Here is a 25,023-nt window from a genome sequence, read left to right as displayed (position 1 = left end):
GGATAACTGGGCCATGGCAAAAAGCCAAAAGCGACCTTTGAACTGTTCCACTGCCCGGGATGGATTTGATTTCCGAGAGGATCCTCTGAAAACAAACTTGGCTGCCCTCCGCGTTGTGCCGCGCATCCTCCTGTTGTCTCACCTGGGTTACGGAGAGTACCTTTACAATCCTACAGCCCCTTTTTGACTTGGCGCGCTTGACGGGCATAAGGAATTCACCAGATAAACACTGGCGCTAAGGTTTTTTTCTGGAATTTTACAAGTTCTATACATGCACGTATTTCTTCAAATAAAACCGTTAGAAACCCTGGTTTTAAATTGAAACTTAAGCTTCACATTAATCTGTATGGCTACAGCATAATGAACAGGTGCATCTGTGTATTCTGTTAGGTAGTATATACTGCAGTAAGGAGGAACTGAACAAATACTCAGGGTTTCACTCTCATTTGTTTTGATATGTGTGTTGTTAGCCATCCCACAATTTCTGAAGACTTTCCCCTTGTAAACGCACGTGTTTTCATTTCCAAGTGAACTCCGGTGCCTGAATTCTGTTCTACATCGTCTGCCTTTTGGGAGGTTCAACTCAAGCTACGTACTAAGCACACCTTTGCATCTTCACATTTTGTTTCAAAAATAAGGAAGGGTCCTGGCATCAGCAGTCTGTCTGCTTACTGTGACATGGCCACACACAAATGTAAATTCAAAGCTGTAGGTTTATCAAGACTTACAAACATACCCTAAATCCTTGACATTTGCAATTTATGAGAGAGAGTGGACCAAGACAGTACCTTCCCAGGTGCTGTGCTGTTAAGAATGTGCTCTGTACAGCAGATGCAGGAATGTTTTTATGAAGACTCTGAAGTTTTAAAACTATAAAAATAAAACAGCTGGCTTACAAGCCACTAGAGTAATTCAGGATAAAAACTGTCATACTTCCAAAACAGATCAAGGACATGACATTACAGAATTCCCAAAGACTTCAGCTTTTTACTTGCCAGTTCCTAACTCTCGTGATCTTTGTATAATAATGTATTTGTCTGACCTTAAACAAAAGTTTACTTCCAAACACCCAATGCCATTTACAAAAACTGTTGGCTACTTCAAAAGTTCCTTTGTTACAAAAATGGTAAGTTTAAATGTAACAAAGTATGCTCGTTTATCTTTCTATCATAACAGAAATCGCATCCTACCTACAGAGTCTGACCTCTGAATTTTTAACTTCATCTATTCGGTGGTGACGATTCATCAGTACAGCATATGACGTAATACAAAACACAAGGCTGATGTCGTATGTCTTGCGAGACAGAGGCACACACCAGGAGCAAGAGTGTACTGGCACTTCCACAATTCTTACTTCAACTGGGTAGACGGGAGTATGATTCTGAACCATGGACGCTGAGGCAAGGTTCTGTAAGTTGTTGCTATGGGCCTCTTTTAGATAATATTGCATTATTTAAAGTCCAACCTAAAATATGGTCCCCAGTAACAGTTTGATCATTCCAGTTCAGAAAGGCCCTTGTTCACACTTCCTATTTGAACAAGAAATTAATGATAAGCTGCAGCAGAACCACGAGTAAAATGAAGACATAGTGCTTAAACTGCAAGAAATGGTAGTCCACAGGTGGTGAATTAGAAGTGACTCTATTTCGTAGAGCCATAATGTCTCTGTAAGATAGAAAATAATATCCTGTAAGTTACAATCTTGACAATTTGGCATTTTCTAGTATGTTAGAGCTCCCTACAGAAGACAGTTTTTGAGGAAAATTATGAAATGTCATTGAGCAATCAACATTTGGGAAGAAGGGTAGTTTAAAGACATCAAGGCCCTAAAGCAGAAAGATAGATACCAGCCTCCAAGGAAAAAAAGCTAGAAAATTAGTATTCTCTAAGCCATTTTAAAGCATTTTATTTAGTACTACCTCTTAATGTCTTCTTGTGTTTCCTTTATAGATTCAATGGCACTCTGCAGTTCACCAAGGTCTGCCCCTTTTTTCCTTATTCTTGTATTATGCTTCAGAAGTTGTGCTAGAAAGATAAGAAAACCAGACATAATTCATAGCAGTGACTGCTAAGTCAAAAAAGGAACAAAGTACTAATGACAAACTCAAACAGCTGCAAAAAAAGGAGGAGAAAGTTTTCTAACTAAGCTTCTATTGAAAACTAAAGCTTTATTTCAGTCACCTATAGCACAGAAGGACAGCAAGGTAAGCGCCTGAAGTATCTTAAAACACTGTATAGTGTAATTTCTGCAAGCATTATCAACAACAACAATCTGCCTTCTAGCAACATACTGATCTACAAATTAAAACGATTCATCTTGTTTTAAGAAAGGAAAGAGTTTACAAACACGATTTTTCCCCCAGATACTAAACATGCGCAGCACTTAAGCCTACCTACACTATAGGTTTAAAAGGACAGGAAAGTTTGCAATTAAAATGATAAGCCATTCTGCTTCTGTTTTTCCAGAATGTGCTTCACATTGGATAAAACTGTGATCTAAAGCATGCATTATTTCATAATACAAACACTGAGATAAGAAGAGTATGTGTGACTACAGAACTCTGTTTCACTGTCAAATAAATTTATTTCTTCTGTATGCAAATGTATCTTTTCCTACCTTCACTCCCAGAGGAATCCTGGTTATCAGGCTCTGGGGATGAGAAACCACACTCCCCTTTCTTCTGACTGGTTGGCTTTCGTTTGATTTTTGGAACATTGACCTGCAATTGATAAACTTATGAATTATTTCCAGAGAACCAGAACTGTAGCAGAGCAGCACATTCTAAAAGCAATAGTTAAAAGCACAACAACTAATAGAAGTCCAAGTTAAAATTTTTAATGTATAAGCAGTCTGAAGTCTGTGCATCTTCCCATTTATGGGAAAATACACATTAAACTGTTGAGTTCAAGTTTGCATATTTTATACTCCTATCCAATCGAGTCACCTCTACTGCTTAAGATGCACGCAACACAGAAGTGACAGACTATGGACTGGGTAAACTACATTTTTGTAGGGTAACAATAGTATTTCCTATTGCTCCTAATGCTTTGATGACCTTTATACATATAATGCAACACATACACCTGCTAACAGAACTGGAACATACCATTGGTGTCCGATGTCGAACTTTTGTTTGGATGGTGCCATCTTTTTCAAATTGGATCATATCATTCAAAGGGTCCCATGGTCTGGTACTAGGTAAAGTGAATATAATTGATTAATACCACAGCGATTTAAATCAGAAATATTTTCCTGCTCAGAAACTATTTGCTATGAACAGGTTAAAGCTGTCTCTCTCCCTGTATTGAAGTCAGACATGGAATCAGTGATCCCGTCGTCCACCTACAGACCAGTCCTAGACTGAAGGGCCAAGAGAGCCAAAAATAAACTTCGCATCCAGGTCAAACACTCAGCCAGCTGGTAAGAGTACAAGCTATTGTATTAACCAATGATATAATTATGAAATTATCTGGCTAGAAATGTATATTTTTCAAACATGGAAAGGTTTTCTGCTTGATGTGCAGTTATTATTCTAGAACTACAGGGAAATTAAGGGATTTTAAAAATTATTTTTTTTTTTTTTTTTACTGTTATTTGTTTTTCTTTTAAAAGATGCCTAGGAAGGAGAGGTTAAGAACCAGTCACCTCAAACCTGCTTTCATCCCGAAGTGGCTAATAGTAATCAAACTGGTTTCAAGAGGCACTAATGAGCTACACACAGTTTGCTTGTTCTGTTTTAAGAGTGCTTTTCCAAGTACAGGTTGATAGAGAGTTTAGAAAAAAAAAAAATCTAGCAAAAGACACATAGCTCACTGGAGAACAACAGGCAGCCAAAGGCAAAACGCGACATCCCCACTGATTACAGCCTTTTCAGGATAGAAACTGCAAGTCAGCTGCATGAAGATGGTTCTGATGCACAGCTTTAGTGAGAGCAGATTAAGCATGGATTTCCTTTCATCTCCTCCTGTATGCCTTTTAAAACGGTTGTGGCTGTTTCAGATGTTGTGAACATAGACCTGCATTTACCCTGCATTTACGTCTTAGCTTAACCTGACTTGAATCAAATGTCATCTAAGGTAACTGGGTAAGAACAAGGCATTGCTCTCCCAAAGGCCTTCTGTATCTGTAATCCAGATGCCTAAATCCATAATCCAGGTACTTTAACAAATGCCACAGCTCACTGAACACATCTTTCACAGTAAGTGTAATACACGTGTGGTGGTGCATCCCCCGCCCCCCCCCTCCTGGTCTGCTTTACAATCTCGGTAACTCCCGTCAAACTTGGCCTTTGTATAATGAGTTTGATGGTTAAGCGTCCCTTGACTGTATCAGAAACTCTTACATGGCTAAGGTGGGAGCAGCACTGTCTGTACCAGGGAGCCAATCACCCCCTGACAACCTTGGAATACATTTTATGTCTGTACCAGGGACCCAGTCGCCTCCTGACAACCTTGGAACATATTTTACGTCTGTACCAGCTGCCCCTGACAGCCTTGGGGCATATCTTATCTGGGCTGTAACTCAGAAGGATCTGTACCAGCATCACTGGGATTTTTGAGAACGTTAGTAATTTCCATCTCGGATTGTGAAAACAGAATGGAAATTTACTGATGCCTAAAGTCAATCATCTCACGACCCTATAAAACAGCGGTACCAAGCGAGACCCATTGAGCTCTCCTGGACCGCAGCGGGCTGCACCAGAATCTCCCTCTGAGCGGGGCGCCTCTCGGAGTTTGCAAACTCTTAAGTTTGCATACGGAGGCCTGGCAACAGGACCTGAGCTGGTCTCTGGTGCCCTTCGCTCCTGGAGGCTCGACTTTCACCCGTTGAGACAATCACTTAAAGTGAGTATTTCACTGAGCTCGAGGGGAATTTTTATAGATGCCTTTATCCACGCATATTGCATTTTCACTAAACGTGAGGGAATTCTCATAGATGCCTTTATCCGCGCATATTGCATTTTCACTAAATTCATCTGCGCATATAGTGAGTGTTTCACTAAAGTTGCGACAAATTACTAGGTACCTTTATTAGACCTACTGTGTGAGTGCCTGTGTGTGTATGAAGAGATTCAAATATTGTAGTAAACCTCATTTAATCGCTTTGTAGATGCTAGATTAATCAATGATTAGTTACTGCTAAATTCTTGTGATTCTCTCCTTATTGTAAGCACACCTTCAACTGCTGCTATACACACACATATAACCCTTAGACATAAACCGTTGACCAAGTCTGAGACTAGGATTGGATGCAGCCGCACCTAGGCTCCTCTCTGAGAAGGAGTTTAGAAAGCAAGGGGATCCATTCTGAACCTCGTGACTCAACGGGAGGGCCTCCTTCACCCCCCTCTTTTGTATTTTCTTCTATTTCAATTCTCTCCTCCCCCAAGTATATATTCCATTAATTTAATAAGTAATAGAGTGAACCTTGGCATCAAACTCTGTTAAATCACCTGTTTATAAATTTCTACTAAAATAACTTTTTATAAATATATTTGGTGGTGATTATTTAAGCGACCTAACCACGCATCCGTGACAACATGCACCAGGTCGTGAGCCAGCATTATTACGTAAAAGGGGACCGAAGTTTCTTCCCAGGACTGCTGACGGCGCAGCCTGCTTTCTAGCACATAGTAAAATTTCCATGGCGCATCCTTGAACCACAAGGCGTCAAGGAGACAAGAAATAGCTCGGATTAACAAGATAGGTCTTAAAGCTCCAGGGGATAGTCCGACAGATTTAACGAGCAGTACTTTTCCTGATGGTTTTACACAGGGTTCAACAGCATGGGCAGTCAATTCAGCTGCATCAATAGCACTAGAAGGTTCAAACCAAGAGAGGGTGTTTCACTGAGCATTTACTGTAATTGGGGAATTCCCTGCTGCAGGATGTTTTGGGTGGCAAAAGCCTGCACAGACTTAAGAGGAAACCAAGGAAATTCACGGAAAAGAAATCTATTGAGAGTTGCTAAACACACAGAATCCCTGCTTGGTTTCAGGAAACCTCCGAGTTGCAAATTTGCTGGAGACATAAAGAGTACTCAGGATTCTTGTACTCTTCCCTATACATACACGTAAGGCCACTGCCCCAGTATTGCCATTCTTGTACAGAAAGGTGAAGGGTTCCCAGGCTTAGCCATGGGAATATACTTCCAGCATCCATGGCTTCAGAATTACTTAACTCAGAGTGTATCATCTTTGGATATTTTACTTTTACAATCCCTGCAATACAGAAGCGTGCTGAGCATTGAAAAAGAATCAGCAGAATGTGGGTGTTCTGTGAAAACCATCGCTAGTAAAGGACTCAGCTCCAAGCTGACTCTTGCAAGCGTTGGTGAGAACGCAGAATGTATCCCAGCAGTCAGGGAGACAGCTACATCTTCATCTTCTGATCCTGATCATCACACAAAGAGATCACAGACACTCATGTGCACAGGGCACATTCGACGGCTGAGCAGAGCCACCCCCTCAGTTTACAACACTCGTTGTTCTCAGAGTTATTCTAACATATAACAAATTGAATAGCTCAGTTCAACTAAGCACAGGCTTTTCTGATTTCCAGTTGGTATGCCCGTATGTACCACATTTTCCAGTCTGCGAAAATCTGTGTAGCTGCTCTAGTCAGTCTGGGGTGGGGGGAAAAGGAGCACAATGCATCCCAAAGCGCCATGTCCAAGAAACTCTAGAGCACAGCACAGATTTGTAGAGGCACATAACCATAAAGATAAAAAAGCAAAAGCCCATTGCAATGGTTACATGAAACATGGTTTGCTGCATTAGCAATCACTGCCTTTGCAACACTAGAAGGGCCAACCAAGTTCAGCTAAAATTTATGCATTTTAATTAAAATACATAAATAAGAATATCAAATAGCACTGCGTATTTCACAAGTTTGAACTTAGCTATATATCTGAGTTCTTTTGCTCCTGACACCCCAGGAAGAGGCTCAGCGACACTACCAAGCGTTTAACAAGCAGTTTTTGTTACAAGCACTTCAGGACTCACTCAGCATATTTGTAGTGCCATTCTCCTGTGACTGAATCCTGATCGAACAGCTTGCACGTCCACTCTTCACCCTTGAGTTTCCTCTCTTTGGCACTCTTTCTCTGAGCTTCTTCCAGAACGTATTTCTCTTGAGTAGCTTCTGTTTGGTCTTTATTATTTATTGCTCTTGTCACTTGTTGCCAAAGCCTGAGAAACGAGCAATAGAGAGAGTTACAATCTGGTTGACAGAAATAATTGCAAACATTTCCTTAATTATAGGCTAGGTAAACAAACGAACCTCTAAACGGAATATTACCATGTTGTAATATATATTTTATCTACATTTCCATCAAGACTTTCCATGATTGTAAGGTTTGGAAATAATGATCTTGTATTTAACGTTGTTGCTTTCTTGTTTTACAGACCAGTATCAGTAAACATGGGAAAGAAATAAATCATAATTTGTTCATAATTTGGAGAAGATGATCAGTTTTATTTTGTCACAATAATTAGGCATGGTTCTAAAGTGAACTTACTTCTCTGACTCAAAGTCATCTTGCTCTTCAAACTTCACTGTGTATCTAGGTAATCTACGCTGCTTAATATCAGATGTCGGGTTCCAGAATGTCTCTGAAACATCTGTCTTCTTGTCACTAATAGTAACTTCACTGTCCTGTAACATATATAATTCAGTTACCTTAATTGCAATAATCTCAAAGAGTGCCAAAATAACCCAAAAGGGAGGAATAAGCAATTTCTTTTTTTTTTGTAATGAGAATTTATTTTCTTTTGGATGCATGTAGTTAAGAATAATTAGATATGCTAACTTTAAAATTCAATTTGTGCACCCTGCGCTAGTTCTAACTCGGAACAGAGATGCAATGGAACCATTACCACGTCCAAAAACTAGTGGTGCCAGTGTCACCTCACCAGAACTGAAACAAGTTTAAACATTTCATGCTGGTGCCATAACAATTCTTCGTAGTACTAACACATATACTAAAAACATTTCACAAGCTGAAATGTATTTTCTTCATGAACTGCTCAAACGTACACAACTTTTCCATCTTTTAATGGTTGCAAATAACACTATGTTGATTCCATACTTTCTTGAGAACCAACTGTAAAGAGATACTTTCTAGAAAAGCGGTACTTAATCAACTCTTTCTTTTAAACTTGAGTCTTTTTTGTAACTAAGTGCTATTTTCACCTGTCTCAACTATCAGCTAGAATTTGTAAAATACCATCCCTCACTACTTACCCAGTGACCCTCCAAAATAGCCAGAACTTCTTTGCCAAGCTTAATTTTCCCTGATATTTGGTTAACACTGTCGTTGTTACCCAAAAAAGGCTGCAAAACAAGAAGAAATGCTTTCATGTTTGTTTTAATAGCAAATCATTTTTGCATTTATGTTTAGTGTTAAGGAAAAAAGTTCATTTATGAAATGTGATGTAAACAGCCCTGATGGCTTTTAATATTGTAACTTCTGCCCATTTAATCCCCGAAACAAGTCTAAAAACACAGTATGTTGTTCTTTCATGCCATATTTTCATAAAAGATTTGCTGAGCAAAAGCATTTTCTAAGAAATGTGGAAAGAAAACAGAAAACAATGCAGAAAACAGTGACACAATGATATCTTGGAGGAAACAGTCGTTTGCTACACTGATTTCACCACCTTGCCAAGGACCATTTGTTACTAGAGATTAACTCTTGCAGAAGCAACAACAAAAATGATTGCCAGCGATTTTCTTCAGCTTTTTCGATAGTCTGCACATGTATCCTGTGGGCTGATGAGGCGAAGTATCAATTAACACAGCCTCCTAACTTTTATGTTTCCCCTATAATTTCAACTGAATACAGTTTCCCTCTCCATGTGCACGCTTCTCCTTAACAACTGTTTGTTCAGCTTTAAATCAGTTTCTGCCTCAAAGATGGCAAATGTATTTTATGAAGTGCAAGCCATCTCTAAGTAGTTTAGAAACCTTTGTTTAGCTTTTGTGAGTGGGAAGGTGCTCCTACAGCAAGCACAGCTGCCAAAAATAGTCCATGTAAACTGTTGCTTAGCACTAGGCATTAGGCTGATATAAATGTTAGCCAAAGCCTTTGCATCATCTTGATTCGAGGTGTCATAAGCAACTTAAATTTTACCCAGGATGGAAGAGGAGAACCTGGCTCTGCGTTCTCCTCCAAGGGCTCTCTGGGAATTTAAAAAGACCGTGACCATTTTTAGAGAATTAAAAATCACCAAGGTATATTAACAACAATACACAAAATACCTGAACCACTGATCAGATCACTAAACACTTGCCCTGTTCTTATACTTTCCTAGACACACACTGTTGCCACTGCTAGAGATAAGACAGACCGTTGCTTTTTCCCCACTAGAGCTGTTCTTTAGATTCATACAACTAGCAATATGTTTGCATCTCTTATGCCTAGAGATGCAGACAGCACTGTAAGTTTCAGTCAAAACCTTTGGGCCCAGAAGAATACATTAAAAAGAGAGACGACAATAGAATTCCTTTTTTTAAAAAAATAATCGCTATTTGCTAGATACACATATCTGGACATGTAGCAGTTAAAATGAAAATTCCTCCATTTCTAGAAAGACAATTCCACATTATATCAGATCATATCTAAAAAGTGACCTAGTAATTTTTTTTTTTAAATCATTATGCTCACTCTCCTTCTTGTGCCCACTCACAGCATTTACTAACCTTAAGTTTGAATTCAATTGTTGCACTGTAGCCAGTTTTCTCACAGGTGATGTTGACTGTTCCCCCAAGCTCTAAGGTCATTGTGCCATAAAGAATTCCTGCAAGAGAAAAAAAAACCAGCTAAAATGAATGTTTATAACTGAACAAGACAAAAAACTTAAGTTCTTTGGGCGCAATTCCTAGAGTAAACATGTCTGTGCCAGAGGAGAAAGCATCTTTTCAGATGACCTTTCCTAATGATAAGCATGGTCTTTCCGCCAAGTAAGATAACCCAAACAGAAATGAAAAGATCTAAGTGAATTACAGGTAACCGGGAAAAACAGTTTATTAAGACATATCTTTGGCAGCGTATGTTGTTGACTCTAGCAAGGGTGGCATTTAGTCTTATTGGAGATGATTGGAGAAGGGAAGCTCTTGAGGATAAATAAAGACAGGAAAATAACTCTATTCTTCTACGTTTCTCCCTCTCTATCAGCTTTATTAGTCACACTAGTTCTCCTTCTTCCTGTTTGACTTGAATGCATGTATGTATGTTATATGCTTTTTAATTGTTAAGTATTATTTTTGTCACCAAAGCCATACAAAAAAAACCAAAATCCAACAGAGTATTAAAAACATCCACGAACAATGGAAAAAGAAGAGAAATTACCTAATTCTGCTAAGTCATTTTCATACATCTCAAATGAAAAAAATATTGTAGTTGCTGACTATAAGGCTTCTGAAAAAGAATTCCGGCAGGGAATATAAGGGTAGGTATACCTGAATAAGTAACAGTTTAAAAATCAGCAACTCTGCAATGTATTTCGTACTACTGCTGATCTTCCAGAAAGCTTTACAAACTACTGACTGGTTTACCGTAGTGAAAGTAAAGACAAACGGTCATGACTTATGCTCAGATCACACAGTGAGGTGTATCTACTGCGTTGGCTTTTATGTTTACAAGAGGAAAATACTGGAAAAGCTCAACACTGTTCTTTAAAAGAAGCAACTCAAACAGTGAATTACTGTCATGTAATGACAGATAGCTATAGATATGCTCTTACTATTTATGAAAAAAAAAAATCTTTTTCTGTGCCAAAAAAATAGATCATTGCTTAAACAATAGATGTATTCTTCTCCTGATATAATATGTGGAAGCCTAGAGCCACCAATGTTGCCAATATTCAGAACACTCTTCTCAGATGACAAGCTTGAATCCAACACAGTATACTATTTAGAATAATGAATTATTTAGAGTAATAAACTTCTGTTCTCATAACTTTGCCATCTAGAGAATGAAAAAACCCACTACCTTTACAATGAGCATATGGCATTGTCATTACATAATCTTCTCCCCTGTTTAGGAATGTTAGCCGTCCTTCTCCATCTAGTATGGCAGATAATGAATTCCCTGAAATTCAAAGTCAGAAAATCACATTTCTCACCCTGCAAGACAACAGTCAACATTTCCTAATAACAGAGCAATAAAATTAGGAACATCAGTACATTTAGCATTGCAATCTATCCTGTCTAGTGAAGCCACTATAATACACATCTCCAATTAAAAATTAAAATACTCCAAAACTAGAAATTAATATTGCAAAGACCAGTAGCAAAACTTTGTAAGGAAAGGATAATACAATGATCAAACCTCTGATTCTTCTAACAGCCTTCTTTCATCCACAAAACACAGCTCATTTGCACTGATTTTACACTCCTCAATAAAGGCACAACCGAAAAAAAAAAAACATCATTTACCATAGAATTTGGATTTGGCCAGAATGCTACCACTAAGGCAAAAACCATCCTTGCGGTTGCTAACATAGAAGGCAGATATTGGAGGATGATGGGATACCTGTTGAAAAAAACACATATTTTTAAACAAAGAGCAACATAGCATAAACTTTGAGCTAATAATGACAGAATGCAAAATTCAAGTTGCACATAATAGAATACAGTTAATATATGTAAAATGTGACTATAATCTTTAAAGATAAAGATCAAGCAAACATTCTCACTGAACTTCGAGTTAAGAAAATTAGCACCTGACTTTTACTGGAGGAAGAGGACACAGAAATGCTGGAAACACCTTTCTCTCTGTCTCTCTAGGAAGACACACTAAGACATCTGCAAAAGAACCTACACTCATCAGGAGAGCTTTTAGGATACTATTCATACACATAAATACATTTTCTGAAACTGCCACATCGTTTATCTAGCACAAAAATGCGATATATTTATTTTTCTTCAAAATATTTGTGCTGGTTATCACAGCTACCTGTTCTGCAATGTAAAAGGTCTTGCTATTCGTCCTTGGATGAATCCACATGCAGCGGAAAGTCTCACCAAGTATAGGATTGTATGGCTTTTTTAGTCCCTAAACAGAAACACAACAGAGAGTAACCATACAATGCAGGTACAGAACTCACAAAATATCTTCAGTGACAGACTGATAACGTAAGACCCACACAAAAAAAATCGTAATATGTGTACTGAAGCACATTGTACTTTCATCATTTGAGTATTATGCTCAGTTACTCTGCTTCTTATTCTAAGGAAATTGTCATAGATTTAGTATATCTGCTAACTATTCCAGGCTACACGTAAGGTCAAACAAAATATAAGAATTTTTGTAGGAGAATTATTACAGACCTTTTGTCTGAAGTTAGGTAGTAAGTACTTTCTTCTTTCAATACTGTTTCCCACCAACATGACTATAAAGAATATTTAGTGTAAAGCTAAATGAAGTAGTGGAAATATTACTCCAACTGCAGCATGTTATCACTGAAGAATGGCAAACATAGAAGTGGCTCAACTTTATCACAAAATGTTTAGTTCAAATTCTACTCCAAGGGACAAAAAAACCCCTCAATTGAATATAGTCTATTTTAAGCATGGCTAGTGATCAAAAAGGTCCACAATGTATTTGTGTAAATAACGAACACTTGACCTTGCGTTTAGAAAATGCAGAACAATATAATTCAAAAACAAAAACTTACTCCAGCACATTCCTAAACCCTCAAAATAGACACAATGACTAAAGTAAAGACAAAATAATATGCGAGACAACACCTTTGGCTTTTTGTAGAATCCTGACAAATACCACTTCACTACTTTTTTCATGCGGTTGTAAGCATTCTCTTCAAGAGCAGCTCTATAAAACAAACAGAACACACAGATCAAATATCAGTATTGTTTCAGTTATAACATGCTATCAATCGTTGTGATAGATCTTGTATCTAGGAGTTGACTAAAACAAAGGTTTTGCAGTACTGTAAAACTTTCAGCCTGATTGCATCAAATTCACAGTTTTCAAATAATTGTCTGAAAATGGAAATCAAACAAAAAAATCAGAAATGGTATTCCCATAATTGAGTCTGTAACATTAAATCCTGTTCCACCCCCACTGAAGTTCTTCCATCTATAAAAGGTACTACTTTAGAGAACCGGCCTATTCACGTACAGAACTCATTGTTGAATAACATTTCAATTTACAGTCTTTAATTTATTAGCTACATTTGAGCAGGCAACTATAAACCTGAATGGAACTTAACACTGCATTTAAAAGGCTAACTGGTACTGTTTTACCATTTTAAATATGCCTCCTAGAGAAAAAAAATTAAACTAATTTTGAGAAGTCTTCTAATCAGTCTCCAAAAGCTAAACCAGAAGTGTCTGCAACACAATCGCTATTACTAAGAGGGGCCAGACTTCAAGACGTGCCATATGAGCTCTCAGGCAGTTAGCTTTCAGAAAACAAGGATATCTGATGACTGATACATTGTCAGACAAACATTCAAACTCTAAGCAGTCTACAATGTTGTTTAAGTAGACCGGATCAAACTTTTCAGTATACACTTAGCCCATATTAGTTAAAAAAAAATGAAAAGAATGAAAACCAGAGATAGGATTGACTCACTCGGACAGAAAGTCTGCATGGTAGTAGTAATCAGACAGCTTGTCCAGGAAAGAACGAGGTTCCAAGATAAAGGTAGGCAGTACAACCTTGGACAAGTCCATTCCTGGCCGGACTTGCTTCAGCAGTGTCCAGATCAGACTTTTGTTTTCTTCTGACACCACTTCTGTCTGAGCAGCCTCCCCTGCCTAGGATGAACAAAAAACTGCTTACAGAAAGGAAAAAGAAAATAATCCTCCATAAGACAGGTCAACAAATTCTAAGGTCACAATGAGAATGGAAAATGGATAGTTAAAATGAACAACTCATCTAAATGAAAAAGCTCATCTCAATTTCTGTTACTAAGTTTTTTGGTATCATTATAGCAAGTAAAACATACAAATCTCTGTCATATTTGCCTGTGGAGATACGCAAGACAACATGCAGTAGTGGAACGGCAGCTCTGGGGCATCATATTAGAAAGCAAGGTGACATCAGAAACACAGAAAGCCTTCCACTGAATTCTGCAGACCCTATGGCTGCTTAACTCCTCTCTTGCAGTAGAAAAACAGGTCTCGGCTTGCATTAAAATCTTCAACTTGAAGATTTTTACTTGAAGAAAAAAACAGGAGTAAGTTAATAAAACCCAAATAGAAATAACAACAAAAGGATAGGTAGACATGGCCAACTTCTGCTGCAGGTGGCCCTTTCAAACTGAGCACCCTCTGTCTAAGCAATATTCCATATAATCTCATTACCTCTGTCAAAATCTCAGACACAAGCACAAGGGTGGCAGAGCAGAGCAGAACATGGGTGAACAGAACTTTTTCCCCCCATTATTGCTGAAAATATGAAAGCCAAGCCTGCAAGTCAGCTTTTAAGCGTAGTCTGACCCCCAAAATACCAACTTTCTATTTGGCGAAGCTGCTTGCTCGCTACATCAACAGCACTTTTACCTCCCCAAGTTCTTCATGACTCTGTTCTAAATAAGTAGTTTCCTTGATATCAATTGGTTCTGGATCAACGTAAGAATCATCCTGTCGCTCCGATGTGTCACTATCACTTTCTTCGCTTTTCCCCAGTCCATCATTATCTGATTCCTCATGATCATGATCATTTTCCTTATCAGATTTGTCAGAGTACATATCTTGATCTTTAAAGTGATGCCTTTCAATTTCACTGTCGTTTAACCTACAAAAAATAAAGGCTAAATGAATCTTCAACTTCACACAATAATTTCATGTTTCCAAATCAGGATCTTAATAAAATACACACTACAATTGCCAATATCCAGCCTGATCTGGTAGCAATGTCAAACTAGCTTCGCTAGAAACATATAGGATGTACTTTTCTCACTGAACTGTCAAACACACCAAGTTTAGAATAGTTCCATTGGAAGGGACCTGCAACGGTCTTCTAGTCCAACTGCCTGACCGCCTCAGGGCTGACCAACAGTTAAAGCATGTTATTAAGGGCCTTGTCCAAATGCCTCTTAAACACTGACAGGCTTGGGGCATCCACCACCTCTCTAGGAAGCCTGTCCCAGTGTTTGACCACCCTCTCACTAAAGAAATGCTTCCTCATGTCCAGTCTAAACCTCCCCTGGCGCAGCTTTGAACCATTCCTACGTGCCCTATCCCTGGATACCAGGGACAAGAGATCAGCACCTCCCTCTCCACTTCCCCTCCTCAGGAAGCTGGAGAGAGCAAGGAGGTCGCCCCTCAGCCTCCTTTTCTCCAAACTAGACAAACACAAAATCCTTAGCCATTCCTCACAGGACATGCCTTCCAGCCCTTTCACCAGCTTTGTTGCCCTCCTCTGGACACATTCAAGGATCTTAACGTCCTTCTTAAATTGCAGGGCCCAGCACTACACACAGCACTCAAGGTGAGGCTGCACCAATGCTGAATACAGCAGGATAATCACCTCTTTTGACCGGCTGGTTATGCTGTGTTTGATGCACCCCAGGATGCGGTTTGCCCTCTTGGCTGCCAGGGCGCACTGCTGACTCATATTGCGCCTACTGTCAACCAGCACCCCCAGGTCCCTTTCTGCAGGGCTGCTCTCCAACTACTCCTCTCCCAATTTATACTTGTGTCCGGTGTTACTCTGTCCCAGTTGCAGAACTCAGCATTTGCCCTTGTTAAATTTCATGCCATTGATGATTGCCCAATGCTCCAATCTATCTAGATCCCTCTGCAAGGTCTCCTGTCCCTTGAGAGAGTCAACAGTACCTGTCAGTTTGGTATCGTCAGGAAACTTGCTAATGGTACATTAAACTCCTGCATCCAGGTCATTGAAAAAACGTTGAACAGAACAGGCCCTAGGATTGAGCCCTGAAGAATGCTACTGGCGACTGGTCGCCAGCCAGATGTAGCTCCATTCACTGCATCCCTTTGAGCCCTGTTATTCAGCCAGTTCTTCACCCAGCACATCGTGAATCTGCTCATCTCACAGCTGGACAACTTGTCCAGAAGGATGCTGTGAGGGACGTTATCAAAAGCCTTACTAAAATTCAGAAAAACTACATCCACCACCTTCCCTTCATCCACTAGGTGGGTGACCTTATCATAGAAGGTTATCAAATTAGTTAAATAGGACTTTGCCTTTGTGAACCCATGTTGACCGTGCCCGATGATTGCACTGTTCTTTAAATGTCTTTCAATAGCACCCAGTATGATCTTCTCCATAATTTTTCCAGGTACTGAGGTTAGACTAACAGGTCTGTAGTTTCCTGGGTCTTCCCTCACACCCTTCTTGTAAACTGGAATAATGTTGGCTAGCTTCCAGTCAGCAGGGACCTTCCCAGACTCCCAAGACCTTTGACAGATGATTGAGAGGGGTCCTGCCGTAATATCGACTAGCTCCTTCAGTACTCTGGGATGAACACCATCAGGCCCCATGGACTTATGAACATTCAGCTGATACAACTGGCCTCTTACAGATTCAGTGTCCACAAACGGAAAGTCACTGTTCCCACACTTGTGGTCCTCTAACTCAGAGGACCGGGCAGCCCAAGGTCTACCAGTATTATTGAAGACTGAGGCAAAAAAAGCATTGAATGTCTCTGCTTTTTTTCATCCCTGTTTTTCAGGTGACCATCTTCAACAAGTATTGGTCCAATGTTTTTCCTTGGACCTCCTCTTGCTATTAACGTACTTAAAAAAGCTAGCTCTCAGTTGAAGCTAAAATTGCTTTCACCGTTCTTCTCCCTCTCCTGCCAACCCCATTAAAACTAGGCCTGCAGGGTTTGTTGCTTAGTTAGTTAAGCACACTGAATATTCTTAGAATATGCTATATCCAAAGATCTACTTAATTAAACCATTAGTCTTAATTAGACTTAACAGTTATAGCTAATTGCTGTGATTGTAATCTGGGCCAGCTGCTGATATTAAACTACTATTCATGAGCACCGATCTCCAGCTGAATTGTATGCAGCAGTTTTATTGTTTCCATGAGATAACGGAAGGACCACAACCGTAGCTGAGCCTGCTTGGTCATCTGGATAGGGCCTTCAATCTGGGCCAGGGGCAATAATTTGCCTTTTCTATGCTTTTCTCAGACTACCTATGCCAGAAAGAATTGCACTTCTCCCAGTCCACGTCTTCTGTCTCAAATACAGACGTGTACTCTTAACAGCAGTACAAAATTCCTGCCCACCCACGAAAGAGAGATGGGCAGCTAAATCTTCATGGGTGGAAGGGATTATTTGAAATAAGTACACCACCTTTTCCACCTGAAAGTACATTTGAATTGGTGGAAAATTACTGAGAGAAACTGTGCATAGCACAAGCTTCAGACCCAATTATTTCAAATAAAGGACTAAATATTTTCTATTTTCTAATGCTCTTTGGTACCACAATTGAAATGCTTGAAAACACCATTCACTCGCCATGCTTGTTTAATAATATATTTCCACAAAAGCTTATGCTCCCAAAAATCTGGCTCAAAGTATTTATTGAAATAAATAGGGAGTTACTGAAGGGTACTCGGACATTAGATATCAGGTGATACCAGATAATTTCAACTTTTGTGCATTTAATTCAATATAATAATATGGTGACTGAATCATCATTCATCCATCTGATGATTCAAAGCTGAGACGTGCTGAAACCATTTAAATAACAATAGGATTATTAATTTTTTTAATCAAAGAACAGCAACTTACATTCACATCTACCAACTTTTATCACGTGTACAAAACTTATTTTCAGGCGAAGCTAACAAGAGAGACCAACTTCAAGATACAAAAAATTAAAACTTTAACAGTTTAACTGAGTACTTAAACTTACTCGTGTGATACTCGACTTTGAGTTCCTTGGGCCAAACTTTCCTCTGTATCCACTTTGCTTGAAAAAAGGTTTTTTTATTTTATCCACATAAAATGTAAAACAGTGCAAATAAGGCATATAGAGAAAATTCAGGAGCAAAAAGAATTGCAACCTTAGAAGGAGATTCTCCCTGTGGAGAAGTTATCACTACAAAGTTCTGCCAAAGGGACAATCAGGTTTAGTAATCAATTCACTTACGGTAAGTTTTCTCCACTGTGCAAGTTGTTAGCACGAAGCAGACCATAGAGAGAGACATGAGTACTGTCTGCTGAAGAGTTCAAATCATGTTCTTTACCTTCTCTAATCATTGTACGTTTAAGCAGACTTGAACATTTCAGTGCCAGCTCCAAAGCATCCATCCAACACCTGCCTAAAGACAAATTTATTATTAGACTGAAAATTAAGGATTTAACTGAACCGTACAACTTCCATTTCCTAATTTCACAATCCTTTTGGGTCTCCTTACATTGCCTTTGAAGACATATTTCAGAGTTGTTTCATGTTACATGCATTGGATTTTATAATTTGGTGGAGACATAAAAACAACTCACAGCTACCCAGCTCTGGTACAAGGGATTCTTCAGGGTAGGACAAGCAAGGTAAATCATGATTCTGTTAGAGCATATTCCAGCATTTTGTCCTTAATGCAAGTATGGTTCCTTCCACGCCCTGACTGTTGAATTCCTGCAAAGTTCTCTGCAGCCCTGCTCTAGTTTTGAAGACTAAGTAACTGCATCAGTTGGCAAAATTTGCTCATGTAACACAACAACAATGTGGGAAAGGAGCTATAACGAGAGCATATAAATGCCATTTCAATATAAAATAGCAGACACTTTTTTTTTTTTTTTGCAAAAAATAATTAAACAATTTGTGTTCTTTCTGCTCCTTATTTCTTTGTTTCCATGTATCTAATCCGTTTTTCAATACAGAAGGTAAATACAGTCCTATTTTTAAAGTCTGCAGGGGTATGCTTAATTAACCAGCAGAAGGAAAGCAGCTGCTAGAAAGGTTACACAACAGTCTTAAATTTTGTTTCCACATTGTAACCTTTGACGATGGTTGCATTGATATTGACCGCCACGTTCCCAGTGATGAAGGGTGGTACAAAACTATATTTTGAGGGAATTTTTACTGCTAGAACTCTGTGCAACTGCTGCACTTCATAATACACAAATGCTTTCATGAGAAAGAATGTCCACATTAGCACTTTAGAAAGGCACTAGCTTGAGTATTTAGACATACATTAATATAGTTAAATCTGAAATAAACCTTTCCCCCTCCTCTAGCCAGCCAATGCAAGGTAACTGCAAGGAGTTCAATGACAGTTTCTTCAGGTCAAAATTTTCCTTTAAGAACCATGAAAAACTACTAGTATCAACACAATTGAATGCACTAAGTTAAGGGAGAACCTTAACAACGATTAAACTGCAATCACAGTGCTGTAATAGACATGGTAAGACAACTGAAGCCATCTCTTTCTAATAACTAACTGCTGTCACTGTGGAAAAACACCGAAATATCTATTTACCATCTGATTCTGAAGCGGCTCGGATGATCAAATAACTGCTGGGCAATGGCTGAGTTATAGAACCAACTGCTTCGCCTTTGGGACCCTTGAAATACACAAAAAAAGCAACAGCATCAGGTATTTTAATCCAGTTTTAGAGTTTATCATTCAATGTAATAACAAGCTGACACACTGCAGGGCTATTCACTGTCATTCAGCAACATCTAATGAAGACATGAATGGAAAGATGGACAGCCCTCTTTTACTGGATTTCTTCTTCAAAGACTTCATTCTAAGTATAGCTCCCAATTCAACCCCACTATAAAAAGAACGGTCTTTGGGATTCAAATAATTTTTGGTCGTTTTGTTTTTGTAAATCAGACTTGGCATAGTAACTTGGAAATGCTCTGCTGATGCTACTTACAGCAAGACGACAAAAGCATCAAAAGGAATGCCATGGGGGAATCACCCTCACTGTCCGGGGATTCCTGCAGATGCGTGTAGAGAGATCACAAGGGACAAGCCATTCCTCTTCAGCTCAATATTTCAGCTGAAGAGGTAAGATTGAAAGCAAGCAAAACAAAAAGACACGTCTGTCGGGTGGTTTAAGAGAGCTGATTTACAACAAATACTGCCTAGTGGAAGACCCCTCATTTGTACAGCAACTGGCTCTTCCCCCTCCAGTCCCATTCGTTCTTGATGAGAGCAAAGGTGCCTCTGAAGTCCTAGGAGGATGCTACGGTTCACAGCACAGAGAGACACCAGGGCAAGCCAAACCCCTGCAGGGAACGGGAGGCCCTTTTCAGTGATCCACTTCATGCTTATTTTACATGGCGATGTGCTTGGTGTCTCAGCAGCATCCCATGCTCCAGAACTGCACGATTTTTGCCTGTCTTCTGAAGACAGATGAGTCAATTGTTATTTAAATAAAATGGAAATAACTCCTCCCACCTAAACACTATATTGCTATAGGAACCCACTCATCCTCTCTCCTTCCCCTTTAACCTCTCTACCTATCCAGTCGTCAATTCTACATAATACTTACGTGCCTAACTGCAGGCTTGGCATTTAAATAAGAAAAAAAAAAAAAAAAGATCATGCCCAGGTCCATAAAAGACATTGAGATGCTTAAGTCTCAATCTATAAAGGGTATCAGCAGGACACCATGACATTATGTTCAACTAAAAGACACACAGAGGATGTTCAAATGCCAAAGTTTAATTTTCACCACGAAGTTCTTCATATTCCAAATTAAAACAAAAAAAAAAAAATCCGAAAGACCTTTCCATTTCTGTCAAGCTTCATTTTGGAATAAAATGCTCAACAACTATCTTAAAGCTCCTTCAAAAAAGGTTTACGTATGGGAACTTTAAGATAACCGGTAGGCAAAGAGGGCTGTATTAAACATACTTGAAGCTATCACTGAAAGCTAGGTTAAGCCTGCCTAATTGATGAATTAACACATTTTGGTCTGGATTGATTTCCCCCAGATAGAAGCCTACTGAAAAGCCAGTACAAGGCTCAGAAGAGGGAATTGGAAAGCCAGCATAAGTTTTGAGCAAAAGCAGATAAAGGCAGGTATTTTAGAAGCAAGCAAATGAAACAGCCAGAACGTTTCTGAGGGCGAGAGGTGAGTAACGAGAAGTCTTGGTGGCACTTAAATACCAAAACAGGCAAGCTAGTGCTGGTGTAAATGATGTTCAGAAACTCACGAATAGTCAGTACAGAGTAACAGCAACTTGGGTGTTAGAAACAAGATTCCAAACCTCAGTCCCCCTCGGGGTGAGCAGAAAGGTGTGCCTACAAAAAGTCTTTGGTGAAGCCGCAACACGGGGATTAGGAGTTAGCGAGTTAGGAGAACCAGGAGGGACAACCCCATGCACGAGCAACCCTCGCCATGAGGGTGGGCAGGCAGGGAAGAGGTCTTACTCCCACCGGGCCCCTGGGGAGGGGAGAGCACCGAGGCACAGTGCAGCACCAGGGGTGGGTGAGGCGCTGGGGCGCTGCACGGAGCGGACGGCAGCACCGTGGGTGCACCAGCGCCGTGCAAACACCTCGGCCATCACAAGTCCTCAAAACTCTCAGGTCACAGGACATGCACTAAGGGCAGACCTCTGCCTGTGAGATCTCCCCTTTAGAGTTATACTGTGGAAATGCAGGGTACACTACTTACTCTGTACCAAACAACTATAATTTAGAGATGAAGCATGGCTTTGGTGTTTGGCTTTTTTTTTTTTTTTTTTAAATGCAAGAAAGCTATACTCCTCTAGGTGCTTTGACAAAGTTGACTTATTTTGGAACAACTGCTCGTGGATCTTGATTTCCTCTAATTTATTACTGTTCCAAAAAGCACTGGACTTTTTTTTTTTTTATCACCCATTATGGTTTCAAAATCAATTTTCAGTATGTTAGTGTTCTGTACAAGAGAGACATCAGTTTCCATTTGTTCGGTGACTTTATTTGAACTGTCTCTGTTCCTGACAGAATGATGGTACAACTACTCCAATACAAGGTAACAGGCAAGTTAAAAATTCCACTAGATTAAAAAAAACTTTGAAGTTTACTTCCTACAGAATATTCATGCCAATAAAACTCAAATGCCATGAACATCCAGAGAAAGCAATAAAAACTGATAAGCAGTCACACTGGACTAAATTTACTCATGAAAAATTATTGGCAGTAACTTTCCTAGTTATTAATTTTAGAAAACTGAAATGGCATCAGGACTGGGCACATGAGGAAGACAGAACAAAGTACAGCGCATCAGCTCCCTCAGAGTGCAGGAGGAACATCAAAGACCACAGCAACAGGCGTAAGGGAGCGTGTGAAGTGACTGGCCACAAACTACTGCAGAAGAGAATTTGCAGTCTGCCAGAAGGACACACTATGGGAAGTGTGTTCACATGGGAAAATCTCCTGCAGTACTTATACCTGTGTAAATGTTTCTTGCAATGTCATTTTCCTGCACTGACTGGAAACAAGGCTCATTTCGCCTTAGACTTCAGGCTCATTCTGGTAAATCTACTCTGTAAATCAGTCAATTGCTATTACTGCTTACGAAAGTTTGCCTCATGATAATAAATCTGTAACTAGGACATTATAATTGAATAGGTAAACAAGGCAGAAAAAGGTTTCAAACTTCAAGGCCTTTCATCTAATTAAATCCAGTAATTCTCAACTGCAAATAGCCATACCAAAATGAACAAACGCCACTCCAGCTCTCAGCACATTTAGAATGGACAATATCAACTTGTTCAGGTTCAAAATTTGACCTACCTTAAAAAAGTAAAAATCTGGTGGGGCATGTCCTCTAAATTCTAAATATCTAGTTAAAAAAACAAACAAATCCATTTCTCATTGCCAAGCAATAAAGAAATATAAGACTGATTTGTGATCTTCTGCAGACAGGCCACCACTTTGCAATGTATGTATACATGATCATAAATAATTAAAGCACATTAACACCAAACCCTATAGCTTTGAAAAAGGATATGAAGTTTGTGTTCTGCGAATGTGAGATCACCACTAGTTAGTGACAAGTCCTCCTAAGCAATATTAAAATAAAATCATTCAAAAGCAACTACAAAAGATTTGATCTAAGTTTGGTAAATTTAGATAACATTGATAATGATAACAATTCAGAAAGACCACAAACAAACATCAGGAATTATACAAGCTGATGGACTTCCCAGTCTGAGATAAGGAAGACAAAATCAATGCAGCATATTCTACAGATGTGACAGTACATCTATATCGATTTAAGATTCAGAAGATAAAATCTCACAATTAGTAGCTATCTTAAGATGTATGTTGCAGAGGGCATAATTAATTTATTATGAGAAGGGTCCTAATATTGTACAGTAATTTCATCTAAAGCAAGATGTCATTTCAGGAGGTAAATATGTTCACTTGTGCTGTGCTTCCACACCCCCTCTCCATATGCAAACACAAAACAAGGACTACAATAGTTTGTTTACTAGAGTATAAACAATGAGTCATAGCAAACATTAAAGATTCTTATGAGAAACTGAAATAAACCTTCGCTGTGCAGAACACCTTTGCTTTTCAACACTTCCAGATAAGAGCTGCTCACAATATTATGCCATGTATGACAAAGCAAACAGACACCAGAACATTTATCTTCGTAAAATTGTAGCCAAAAAGGAACACAATTGGCTAGCAAGTTGCAATATAAGCTATTATTGCACAAGGCAGTAATTTGAATTTCTGCTCTTACAGGCAAATTGAACTAGGCTGACATTTTATCACATGAATATAGGGCTGGAAGCCAAGAAGTGTTTATAACACATCTCAACTCTTTCATTTTGGCAAATCACTTCCCTCCTTAAGTTCTCAGATTTGATTGATGTAAAATACGACGTTATACACTCATTCCTTCTGCTTACATGATTGTCAGTGATGGCATTAACCTCTTTAATGGCATCCCTCTGCACAGCACACTTCTGAAGCTACTTAAGTATACACAGCAGCATAAATCAAATACTTTTTGTGATGAAGAGGACTAGATGTTGAAGGCTTATATTCAGAATAAACAAACCATTGAAGTTATAACAGAAAATCCAGCTCAGATTTTCATTAAGGTTGTCTTTACTCATAGCTGGTTAATGCTGGTCATCTATTAAGAACCATATATGCTACCACTAACCTTTATAGCCCATATGGACTGCTCCAAAGGATGAAAAAGCTTGAAACAAAAGCCATCTTTTTTAGAAGGCCTCTCAATGAGTTCACAAGCGTTCAGGAGCACTGTTCCTACCCACTGGCCATTTTTGGGGGTTTTGTAAACAAGCAACACTCCCGGTTTCAGTACACACCACAGTTTGGTCCAGCTTTTCAAGGTACCACGAATCTAGAAGATAAATAGTTACAGTTATATCTCAGTGAAGCCAATACCAAAACCATCCCCCTTAACAAAATGAAAATTAAAATTGAAATTATTTATTAGTTTTTATTTCAAGCAAAGTTTATCAGGTCTATCAAAAGTTTATCCAGGTTTATCAAAGACAATACAATGGTACAATTTCAATGCTCACTCTTCTATTCTTTCTTGATGAATACTTATTCTACAAATGGGTATACACACATCCAGATATGGGAAGCATGACAATTCATCTGAAACCTTCATGAATTTTCCTATCTATAGGAAATATATATATCTATATTTTGTCGCTAGCATGAAGACAGGATAAACTTTGGAAACAGAGCTCCTCTGAAAACAGGGCAGACGTCTAAGAAGAAAAATAGGATATTCACAAATAACTCAGATGTATTTTAATTTCTTAGACAAAACCTCTTATAACACCTGCTAGCTTCAACCCATATGTGAAACATAAGATCCATTCAAGTCCCTGAATTTGCACATCTGATTAGACTGCTTGCATCAATTCTGTCAACTCTGGATTTTAATTACTTCTGTGTCTGTAGGACTGAATGCCAACTTGACCTCTGAGCAATGTTTTAGCCTCTTTATAAAGATTTTTGCAGAAACTGGAGAAACTTTTTCCAGACAAGCTATTGTTTAGAGCTAACTATATAAATGGGTAACAGATCTTTTTTCTTGTATGATTTCCAAGGAATATATTTACAAA

The 25,023-nt window shown here is 38.9% G+C and overlaps 1 protein-coding gene across 11 annotated transcripts in view; it reads right to left on the bottom strand.

Annotated features, from left to right (window-relative positions):
• Window positions 1-6: 6 nt before the first annotated feature.
• Window positions 7-25,023, bottom strand: part of OSBPL8 (oxysterol binding protein like 8) — a 95,174-nt gene continuing 70,157 nt past the window's right edge. For all 11 annotated transcript variants that reach the window (XM_082308876.1, XM_082308884.1, XM_082308878.1 and 8 more), the window contains 17 exons: window positions 24,081-24,284; window positions 19,436-19,520; window positions 18,106-18,277; window positions 14,533-14,767; window positions 13,601-13,785; window positions 12,754-12,835; window positions 11,960-12,058; window positions 11,440-11,536; window positions 10,994-11,092; window positions 9,703-9,800; window positions 8,245-8,334; window positions 7,520-7,656; window positions 7,005-7,190; window positions 3,108-3,195; window positions 2,618-2,720; window positions 1,920-2,025; window positions 7-1,665 (listed from right to left, as the gene is read on the bottom strand). In XM_082308876.1, the coding sequence (XP_082165002.1) occupies window positions 1,530-1,665; window positions 1,920-2,025; window positions 2,618-2,720; window positions 3,108-3,195; window positions 7,005-7,190; window positions 7,520-7,656; window positions 8,245-8,334; window positions 9,703-9,800; window positions 10,994-11,092; window positions 11,440-11,536; window positions 11,960-12,058; window positions 12,754-12,835; window positions 13,601-13,785; window positions 14,533-14,767; window positions 18,106-18,277; window positions 19,436-19,520; window positions 24,081-24,284 (2,202 nt within the window). In that variant the 3' untranslated portion in view covers window positions 7-1,529. The remainder of the gene's footprint in view (window positions 1,666-1,919; window positions 2,026-2,617; window positions 2,721-3,107; window positions 3,196-7,004; window positions 7,191-7,519; window positions 7,657-8,244; window positions 8,335-9,702; window positions 9,801-10,993; window positions 11,093-11,439; window positions 11,537-11,959; window positions 12,059-12,753; window positions 12,836-13,600; window positions 13,786-14,532; window positions 14,768-18,105; window positions 18,278-19,435; window positions 19,521-24,080; window positions 24,285-25,023) is intronic.

This window comes from Platalea leucorodia (assembly GCF_965183815.1).
Source record: "Platalea leucorodia genome assembly, chromosome: 4".
Taxonomy (NCBI): Eukaryota; Metazoa; Chordata; class Aves; order Pelecaniformes; family Threskiornithidae; genus Platalea; species Platalea leucorodia.
This window is presented reverse-complemented; position numbering and strand designations above follow the sequence as displayed.